The sequence below is a fragment of the Xenopus tropicalis genome, chromosome 6 (genome assembly GCF_000004195.4).
Source record: "Xenopus tropicalis strain Nigerian chromosome 6, UCB_Xtro_10.0, whole genome shotgun sequence".
Taxonomy (NCBI): Eukaryota; Metazoa; Chordata; class Amphibia; order Anura; family Pipidae; genus Xenopus; species Xenopus tropicalis.
The window spans coordinates 121,513,150-121,524,329 of NC_030682.2; the positions used below are offsets into that span (position 1 = coordinate 121,513,150).

Consider the following 11,180-nt stretch of genomic DNA (forward strand, 5'->3'; position numbering starts at 1 on the left):
GGGTGCACTGGCACAGAAGTGAGGTGACAGGAAGCGGGTGCACTGGCACAGAAGTGAGGTGACAGGGAATGGGTGCACTGGCACAGAAGTGAGGTGACAGGAAGCGGGTGCACTGGCACAGAAGTAAGGTGACAGGGAGCGGGTGCACTGGCACAGAAGTAAGGTGACAGGGAGCGGGTGCACTGGTACAGAAGTGAGGTGACAGGAAGAGCATCAGAGAGAAGATTTGGGTGTGGGGGCACAAGTGAGATGAATGACACAGAGAAGCAGGTGCTCAGTAGTGCGCTCAACTATAGTGGGTACATCGGTGAAGCACCCAGGGTGCCTGGCAGTGGGTGCATGATGCAGTTCCTGGCACTGAGCCCACTGGTGAAGGATTGTGATCCCTGCTAGGGTAGAAAGAAGAAAACCCAGACAGGGGTCACAGTGAGGTAGGCAGGGGCACGGCAGCGTGCAGGGGTCATAGTGAGTTAGGCAGGTGAGGTAGGCAGGGGAACAGCGGCGGGCAGGGGTCATAGGTAGGCAGGGGCACAGCAGAGGGCAGGGGTCACAGTGAGGTAGGCAGGGGCACAGCAGTGGGCAGGGGTCACAGTGAGGTAGGCAGGGGCACAGCAGCGGGCAGGGGTCACAGTGAGGTAGGCAGGGGCACAGCAGCGGGCAGGGGTCACAATGAGGTAGGCAGGGGCATGGCAGCGGTCATAGTGAGGTAGGCAGGGGCACGGCAGCGGGCAGGGGTCATAGTGAGGTAGGCAGGGGCACAGCAGCGGGCAGGGGTCATAGTGAGGTAGGCAGGGGCACAGCAGCGGGCAGGGGTCATAGTGAGGTAGGCAGGGGCACAGCAGCGGGCAGGGGTCACAGTGAGGTAGGCAGGGGCATGGCAGCGGTCATAGTGAGGTAGGCAGGGGCACGGCAGTGGGCAGGGGTCATAGTGAGGTAGGCAGGGGCACAGCAGCGGGCAGGGGTCATAGTGAGGTAGGCAGGGGCACGGCAGCGGGCAGGGGTCACAGTGAGGTAGGCAGGGGCACGGCAGCAGGCAGGGGTCATGAGGTAGGCAGGGGCACAGCAGCGGGCAGGGGTCATAGTGAGGTAGGCAGGGGCACAGCAGCGGGCAGGGGTCACAGTGAGGTAGGCAGGGGCATGGCAGCGGTCATAGTGAGGTAGGCAGGGGCACGGCAGTGGGCAGGGGTCACAGTGAGGTAGGCAGGGGCACGGCAGCAGGCAGGGGTCATGAGGTAGGCAGGGGCACAGCAGCGGGCAGGGGTCATAGTGAGGTAGTCGTGGGAACGGCAGCGGGCAGGCTGATAAGGAAGTGGAAGGGCAGTGGGCACAGCAGCGGGCAGGCTGATAAGGAAGTGGAAGGGCAGTGGGCACAGCAGCGGGCAGGCTGATAAGGAAGTGGAAGGGCAGTGGGCACAGCAGCGGGCAGGCTGATAAGGAAGTGGAAGGGCAGTGGGCACAGCAGCGGGCAGGCTGATAAGGAAGTGGAAGGGCAGTGGGCACAGCAGCGGGCAGGCTGATAAGGAAGTGGAAGGGCAGTGGGCACAGCAGTGGGCAGGCTGATAAGGAAGTGGAAGGGCAGTGGGCAGGACACGATATTACAGACCCCCCCCCCATACATCTGTCACTCACCTCCATCCCCGTAGGTCTCTACCCCATAGCCGTCCTGCAGCCCGTTACTCCATGTCCCGTCGTACCGAGCCGGGGTGCTCATGCTCTGCCGGACCCCATAGCGTCCCTTGAAGCCGTGAGACCATTCTCCTCGGTAAATCCACCTGCCCTTGGTCTCTACCCCCAGCCCATGCCTCTTGCCCTGAGCCCAATAGCCCAGGTAGGTGTTCCCGCTGGGCCAGGTGTAAGCCCCCACTACCTCGAAGCCGTGAGACCAGGAGCCGGAGTACTCCCCTTGTCCCTTGGGGCCGGTGCAGATGCCGTGTCCGTGAGCCTTGCCATCCTCCCAGCCGCCACAGTAAGTGCCGCCATCGTCGAAATCGAAACGTCCGCCCGTCATTCAGGGGAGGCAAGCAGATCCCGGGAGCTGAATGAGTGCGGGCAGCTGGACACTCTCCCGGAGGGGTGCGGGTCTGGGAGGGGAGCCCGGGAGCGGAGCGGGTCTGGGAGGGGAGCCCGGGAGCGGAGCGGGTCTGGGAGGGGAGCCCGGGAGCGGAGCGGGTCTGGGAGGGGAAGCTGTCCTGCTGGGGGCGGCGGAGGAACGCACCCTGTGTCGGCCGGCGGCATACGCTCTCTCCCCGCTCTGCTTCCCTCAGCTTCTTCCCCTTCTCCCGAGTCAGGGAGCTACATCCACACACCCCTACTAACCCACTCACTGCTCCCAACATCCAGCCAATGCCGGCACTGCCTCAGCATCACCCCCCGACAGCCACGCCCGCCCCTTCTCGCACTCACAACGCCCTCCCCTTCGCTGCCTTAGCGAACTTTCCGCCCGGGGGTGTGCAACCTGTCGCTGTTCTGCAGTCGGGGGGTAGTTAGGGCGTTGGGGAATGCTCCTAGTAACCCCAGTATGGCTGAGCTTGTGCGCTTATTGGATATGGGACAACAGATGTAGATTCCCGCCATATTTTCAGCGCATCCCTAAGGGGACAGTTAGTGGCTTGAGGGACATTTGAGTTCAAATTGTGAGTTATTAGGCCTCATTTATTGTGTTATAGCACAGGAAATGTGAAAAGTACAACTTTACCCATTTTTGTCTTTAGTGAATTAAGACCTGCATTTAGAAAGGGATTTTGCCCTGATTTATCAACATCACAGGGACAAAAATGTTGCTGACAACACAAATGATATATGTGCTATGTGGCAGCTGTCAGTGGAGTATTTAGATATGGGTGTCGAACTGTGGCCCCCAAACACCAGCTCTGGCCCTGCAGGAGCAGGTGAGATGAAAACTGAGCACTGGTCAGAAATCCCACCTTTGTGGCGCCCACGCCATTGCTGCTGGTTCCTCTGTATCTATTTAGCCATAAGGCTTGCAGTTTCTCCTGGATACTAATTCAAATCTTTAAAATAATACAACACTTTTGGTTGTGTATAGTGGCACTACTCTGCTTCGGGCCCCCTGCAAAAAAATTAATCAAAGGGGCCTGACGCAGAGTAGCAAACTCACCAAGACCCCCTGCCCTTGTGCGTCCTCCCTTCACCCCTTTGCAAATAAATCCCTGCTCCCCACCTGCTCTCCTTACTCCGAGCTAGCGTGGAGCAGGGGTTTATATGTAAAATGGAGTAAGCAGACCGCTAAATAGTGACTGTCTATGGCATTTTACAGCAGCCCCTCTGGCATTTGTCAGAATCCACAGATTGCCAGTTTGAGCCTGCTGGATAAAACCAACCATATTTTTACTGCTGTTGTTTACTGCTAACTGCAGCGCCATCAGAATACTCTGGGGCTCATTTATCAACACTGGGCAAATTAGCCCATGGGCAGTAACCCATAGCAACCTATCAGTGAGCAGCTTTTTTTTAGCCAGCTACAGGTAGAACAATGAATGCAACATTTTGATTGGTTTCTATGGGTTACTGCCTATGGGCAAATTTGCCCAGTGTTGATAAGTTACACCACCTATGTGCTATTAGGCTAAGACTTGCAATTCCAGTAATCAAAAATCCCCAGGTTCTTCCTTACCTCCCTTTGATTTTGGAGGAAACAAAATGGTGCCTCCAATAAAACACCATCCACACTGAAATTATAATCCCTGCGTCCTCACTAAATGCTAGGATCTGTAGTTTAATAACACCCAGAGACTGCAGGTTGCCTAATTCTATTCTGTGCTATTACTGCCATGTGACAAATTACATACGTTTCTATTCTAACCCTACTCTTCCATCCTAGTCTGGAATTCAAACCACACGCTTGTTGCTAGGGGTAGTGATCTGGAAGGAATGTAAGACAAGACCAAAAGAAAAATATAGTTAATTTCAAGACATAAGCATAAAATGTTTTAAAGTCAATTAGTTTAAAATAAAGTATAAATATTGTACGCAGCAAAGGGGGTATATGTTTAAATGACCCTAACATTTCTTCATAAGGAGACCTACCTGAATGGGGTTGAAATAAGAAAATAAATGCCCAGGCAGCAACTGCATGGATGTATTCCCCCAGCTTTCATCAGTTCCATGCAGCGCAGTGGGGACAAACACAGAGCAAAGCATAGCTTTTGTTATTTGTGTTCCTTTGCAGTGGAACACAGGGAAAAGCCACTGCAGCAGAATGCATTACGAATTGTTCATGTTCACTCTAATTACACAAAACACAGGTCATTTTATAAAAGATTTGCGAGTACCCAGCTGTTGGACCTGGTAACATCTAGGTATGCCACTGAATATTTTTTTGGCATTGCTACCATGTATGGTAAATGTAAAATTATATCATACTTGATTATAGAACTAAAGGAAATGGGTTCAGAAATATCTGTCGGATGTATGTGTTCCGATGACCCAGTGATGCCTGGTAAGCTAATAACTGGGATCATTCTATTATTATGTGTGCTAAAATAAACAAGCCTTTTCTGCATCTTCAGAATTTCTCAATTCATGGGTTATTTAAAGGGGATCTGTCACCCCAAGAAATAATTTTAAATGTATTTCTATTGTGTTTGTCAAGAAAAATACACATCATTTGCACTATATAAATAATATAAATCTTGTTCTGAATGGAAATTGAGCCTGAGGCATAAAGGTGGGGCAGGATTTTAATGATTGACAGCTGGGATTTTTAAATGCCTTTATAATGGTTATGAATGTTTTAATAAAAAAAGGAATTTGGGTTTCATGATTAATTTGAAAGGACTTCTATTATACAGCTTTTTATGTCTGGGTGACAAGTCCCCTTTAATAGAAAAACTAGAATTCATACTACAGGCACGGTGCAGTATAGTCTGAAGGACAAGCCAGACTGGCACAGATAACATTTTAAGGAATCTCACTTTATGCCTTCAACACACTGGCCTTTGGATGATTGACTGACTGTTAGTACTGCCAACTACTCATTAAACAGACATTTGATAATCACATATAAATAAAGACCAAGTGACGGAAAGGAAAGGTACACAACCGTTGCCAAGAGATCTGAAGTATCTTCTTGCTATGAAGTTGATTAGCCATTAAAAGTATTAATACTGCCACTTAAATACATATTTTGGAGATATTAAAGGCATTTTATTGGCTTAAACTTTTTTATATGTAACCCATACTGAATTTATGGACTAAGAAAATATTTTTCTTTGTACTAAACAGTGTATAGAAAACTGAATACAAGTAAGGATTCTAATTATTAAGTGCAAGTGTGATCATGCTTAAATGCAAATGTTGCATGTATTGGGGACATATAGGATAAACGAAAATACCTCTAATCTTGTAGGCATGTATAAATAATATACGGTGCTGGTTTCACTTTGGGCTAAAAATAAATACTGCCTGTAAAAATGGCCTCTTTATTGGAGCTCCCTATAGATCCTCTTAGTTCCCTGTCCGTGTTTGAAATTAGGGTAAGCGTGTCCTAACGGTCCCTGCCAGGGGCACAGTAGGAGGGGGATAGCCAATCACAGCCCTGCAGTCACACAAGCAAAGACAGGCTTCAGTTCCCTATCAGGTCAGCTTAGCTGCTGATTGGTTCCTGTCCTACAGTGTAGTGTACTGAGTGCCGGCATTGGAACATGTCATTAAAGGACAATGAAAGGTTAATATAAATTAAAAGTAAGTCTAAAGGCATTCTTTTTAAGTACTTACTGCAAATCTAAATTCCCAGATCCCTGCTTGCTTCTCTGAGATATGGTGCTGGCAGCCTACAGCAGTGTGAAGACTACAGTGACATCACTGAAATCTCTCTCCCCTTCCTGTAGGTGCCAGCGGCAGCCTTCCTATTCTCTGAGCATGTGTGTAACTTGATCCTGTCTCCTGTTCTGAGCTACACATACCCACCAGCCAATCAGAAGCAGATCTGGCAGAGGGGAGGGGGGGGGAATGAAACACGTGCAGTATGAAGCATGGAGGGAAAGGAAGGGAGTATACCTTTTTAGAGATGGCTGCCTGTTCTAGAAAATGTGAAGTAAATGTGAGTAAATATTTGATTAGGTGAGCCAAAAGTGTGGCGTTTTTACTAAACAATAGGAGGACTATTGGGCAGTATGCTTTTTAAATTTTGACTTGCATTCTCCTTTAACTCATTAAGCTGGATACGTTTTTTACATGGTATTTAAAAATACTGACAGGGTTGTTAGCATGTAAAAAATGCAATTAACAAAGATATGTGACAATTGGGGACTTATTAGGCCCTAAGTGTACATTGAACAGCAGCTGGTATATAGGATATTCGGTATTCTCCTAAGTAATCATTGGGTTAATTTGGGGGATTCACAGGTGTTACTGATTTGGGTGGGTCTGTAGGTAATCAATGTTGCAAGTGTGTGAGTTTGTAGGCTTTTAGGTGATAGGCTGTGGAGAGCTAGGCAGGTCATGTGGCACTGTGGTGAGGGGTATAAAAGGGGGAGAGGGAACAGGTTACTTACCTTTCTTCATAGGAAACGGCTCAAGGCGTTCCTTTCACCCGCCCACCCACCCTATATATATTAAAAAAAAAAAAAAATATTATGGAGAAAAAGATGTATTTGTGTCGCAGCAAAGAGACGTTTTTGTTATCAAAAGGAATGTGATTATTAAATGAAATTTTATGCACTATAATTGATTTCAATAAGTTAGGCGGCTTGTGAAGGTGAACAAGCTGGCTAGGTTCCTGGTGGTTGTGCATTTAATACTTAATAAAAAGCTGCTGCCTTTCTCCACTTCATCATAGTGTCGTGTGTTTCTTTTTGTTTATGTAATAAAAATCCAGCTTGCGCGTTCCATGTGTCTGTTCATGCTCCTCGCAGCTTGTGTCCTGTGCCTGCTTTGATAAACTGCATGTAGATGCACGGATGCGAGGGAGCTTTGCAAACACCTGCCTTGAAGGTAAAAGCCATGGTGCCATGTGTGAATTTTGAAATTTTGACTTAATACTTCCCTTAGTAAATATGCCTAGCTGGCAACAACCGCTAAGATAGAAATGTACAATACAGTCAAACTAACGGTGGTAGGTTAGTAAAAGAAAAGGTTAGGTAGGTTAGTAAAAGTAAAGAGCTATGTTTATTCATGAATATTGAATATTACTTAAAAGATCAATTAAAATGATATTCACATGTTATGAACTGTTTATAATTGTTTTTGGTCTTTATGTTTTAGTATATGAACAATTTGAATTTAGCAATATTTATGTTAGTTAAGTACTTAGAAAATACTGAGGCAAGTAAAACAATCTTTTTTTTGGCATTCCTAAGAAATCTTGTTTTTTTTTTTTGAGTTTCTAAATGCATACTTCTTAAGTCAGCTGTGCTAAAACGGGATACAACTCGCTGTGTTTGTACAGAGGAGGAAAATGAAAGAGGATCCACTAAAAGGAGGATAAACGAAGGCAGGTCTGGAGTGAAGAGAGACAGTTAAGAAGTGAGGAATGTTATAAAGAGGAGGAGGTACGGCTTAGAATAGCATCAGTAAATATGGTCATGCTGCAACAACACTGCTTATTCCTAACACATCACATTCAGCGCACTGGCTAATGCTGTTCCGACTCCAGAGCTTACCCAGAGACACCCAGCCACTTTCAATAAATATTTATACAGTCGCTAATCCCATGTTATTCTGGAGAATATCTGGCTTTGAGCATTACGCCATTATTACGCAAAGGGATGCCACACACGGGCATGCTATGAATATGTTTTGTATAAATACTGATGGCGATGGCAGCCTTGCTTAACTGCCTGGGTGCCAAGCATTTGTTTCTAATGCATTTTCAACTTTATGAATGATCCTGTTCTTTTTAGTGAGAATCTCCTTGCTCACTTGTAGCTACAGATATATATATGGATATATATACACACACACACCTGTGGTCTGTCACCAATTTCCTATATCTATTATTATCATACTCAATTTCTGGACCTAGGAACCTTTTAGATTGTGCTATCTCTAAACTGTTACTCCAGTTGTGTAATAAATTCCCTTGACATATATAATAAAAAAGAGCAGTGTATTCTGTTGCCCCTGTTGTTCTACCCTGCTACACTGTCCTTCCCCTTTTTTGCCATATTAATAAAGATTCATTTTTTTTATTCCCCGTATGTTGGGCCGCTGTACTAATAAAATACATGCATTACTTTACTTGTTTTTAACTAATATAGCTGTTGAGATCCACGTACATTAATATATTCATTTGCATAGTGTGGAATAGTAGGGATTTTCCTCACCGCACTGTCAAATACCACTTGTAATGGACAAATGGAGAAATACGCTATAGCAACCTTATGTATACTGCAAGTGGTAACTAAGCCCATGGAAATGTAGTGCACTTCAGTAAATTTGTATGACACATGCTCCTTAACAAGGGAGTTAGCCATGCAACCTGAATCATAATGCATCTGCACCACACATGAAAGCAGATGTTGGTGGAATTCTCATATTACTTAAATCCTTTTGCTAACAGCATTGCCTGACCTACGTCTAAAGTTAGGAGTCAACCTATAGTTAAATCAAGATATTATGATAATAATATCACTACTACAGCATACCTACACTATTCATTGCTCCTTGGCACTTTCAACAGTTGGAAACTACATCTCACGTCTGTTACATTTGCAAACATGGGCTGTTTTCTCTGCAAAGAAGTTTACTTTAGGACTGTAGATTTAAAAGCAAACATTAGACATATGTTTTTTTTTCCAAGAAGAGGATTGTTTGTTCTCACTTCTGGAATGGAAACATGCATGCCAGCAGGTGCAGCGCCACCCAAACACCCAGCCTTTTCATGGCGACAGCGTACCTGTCGAAGCATTTTTCAGTTTACATAATATTAGAAAAAGTGTCAGGAAGCACAGTCTTATATTCTTATATTCTTTCTCTTCTGTGTGACAAGGAAGTTTTTTATGGATTCTTTTCCCATTGGCAAAATAGAACAATGCTCATTTGAGACATATGTAAAAAAGGAATTTCAGAAATTGTGAAACCCTAGCCTAATATTGCCAATGGTAATGTTGATTGGGAAATGCATAGGTGTAGCTCAGTATCACTTACTGTTATAGATGAAAGTTATCACTGTCTGCACCCGTTGTGCATGTTGTTGCACGTAGCACATAAAACCCTGTAAGAGATATGAGTGGCATACAGTTTTCAATATCAGATACGAGCTCTAAAGGCATGCTATAGTCTTGATATACCCCCACATTTTTTTCAACTTCCATTAATTAACTTGTTCTTAACAGTTTTATGTTACTATAAGGGTTGTATCACATCTTTCACGAAACATTTTTAGATATGGAGAGAGCCCTTGAGGAACTTAATATGTCAGGTCATGCTGGGAAAAATAATCAATGATATCAATTGTTACTATGATCATCTTTCCCTTCTGCATGGAAATGCAGCACACCCTTACACACCAATAACAAAAAAATCCTACAAGGAATGCAATATACCAAAGTGTGGAATTAAAACGAATTGTATATATAGAACACGTTTACACCAGTTTGAAATGTTACACGGGGGATAGATAGGTCTCTGCGTCTGAATGTTTTTCACTTCCTTAGAGTGTGCAAAAGCAAACACGCGTGCTGACCTTTGCAAACCTTTGTACACAAAGGGTTATGTAATAAAAGGCACTGAGTTTGTTCAGGTGCAGTAACCGATAGCAACCAATAAGGAAATAGTATTTAAAAGCAAATATTTTATGGGTTGCCATTTCATGGGTTTGAATATGATATTTTACACTATTTTAAAGGTTATATTATTGTTAATAAATTGGACTGTGGCCTTTTCAGACCAAAACAGGTGTGTATGTAAGCTGAGGGAAGGAATTTAACAATGTTCATGCAGTACATGCTATGGGAGCTGCCCCAGGGCCAGCCTACAGGAGAAGCTATTGTACAATAAGGGTAGCAGGTGAGGATGGGCGTACTGGCTAATGTCCTTAGGGAAGAGGGCCCGGTGAAAATTTTGCACCCCAGCCCATAGGGTTTTAGTAACACTAAAATAGCATGCTGCACTGACAATTCTGCAGTGATCTGGCAGAAGTGACAGTTGCATCTAGGTGTTGCCCTATTGAATTTGGATCTCATTTATCGAAAAAACAGATATCAGCACTAAATATCCATTTCCTAGAGCCATAAATGGTGCAGAAGTACCTGAAATAACCCTAAAAATAGAAAGAGAAACTTGTGCTGAGATCGCCCACGTTCGACATGACAGTGCAGTATGGAATAATCTCACCTTGTGCTTAAGCTTCTCAAACATTCAGTGTTACAGACATACACAGCAAAGCTCTAATGTGCACAAGCTTCATTTACTCCCGAGAAGCGAAGCGAGCACCATATTCTTTGTCTTAGTTGCTGTCTTTTAGCAGCAGAACTAAGGCTTCTATTTCATGTTTAGCAATCACAGAAGATGAGAAGATAGATTTACAGTCACAGAACCTGGATATATAAGGCATATTTTCATTATTTATCTTTACCATGTGAAGCACTTACCATAACATATATTAATATCAGGTTCTGTGATAGTGATTATTATGTAAAACTACATGTTCTTTGGGAATTACACATTGCAGCAATCTGCAATAGATTCCTGCTATGGATTGTGGTTGAGTGTGACAACCCTGATATAAACTATAGGGGATTTTAGGGCTCATTTACAAATTGCCAAGAGAAACCAGTCATCAGTTGCCCTTGAGCAGTCTACTAAGAGTTACAAAATGAAATATATCTGATTGATAATATTTAATTAAATATATCCTCATATTACAATGTGTGCTTCCTGAATGGGGATGTATAAAATTATATAAATGCCGTGAGAGACAGTTCCAAAGCAATGCAGGCTGAATGAGTCATGTACTACTCATAGCAGCTTGCTCTCAGCAGAACATTTGACCTAGCCCTATAAGTGCTAGAGAGCCTTCATAGGAAATAAAAACAGGCGACTGCTAGTGGAACTCAAAACTTTCATGGTTATGTCAGTTGTTCTGCTGAAACTGAACTGCCGTCACACACAGTCTACGTGGAGGCACACCTCCTTATAAACATTTATGTGAATATAAACAGATGCTAAATACAGTTAAGCATATGTTACCTTGAAATGTAAAAAAAAATATTAAGACA

The 11,180-nt window shown here is 44.3% G+C and overlaps 1 protein-coding gene across 1 annotated transcript in view; it reads right to left on the reverse strand.

Moving 5' to 3' along the window:
- The window catches only part of jph1 (junctophilin 1), a gene marked incomplete at its 3' end in the record, with an annotated part of 50,263 nt that extends 47,967 nt beyond the window's left edge, over nt 1–2,296 (reverse strand). The window contains 2 exon segments of the mRNA NM_001126752.1: nt 1,630–2,152; nt 2,183–2,296. Of these exon segments, the coding sequence (NP_001120224.1) occupies nt 1,630–2,008 (379 nt within the window).
- Between the last annotated feature and the right edge of the window lie 8,884 nt (nt 2,297–11,180).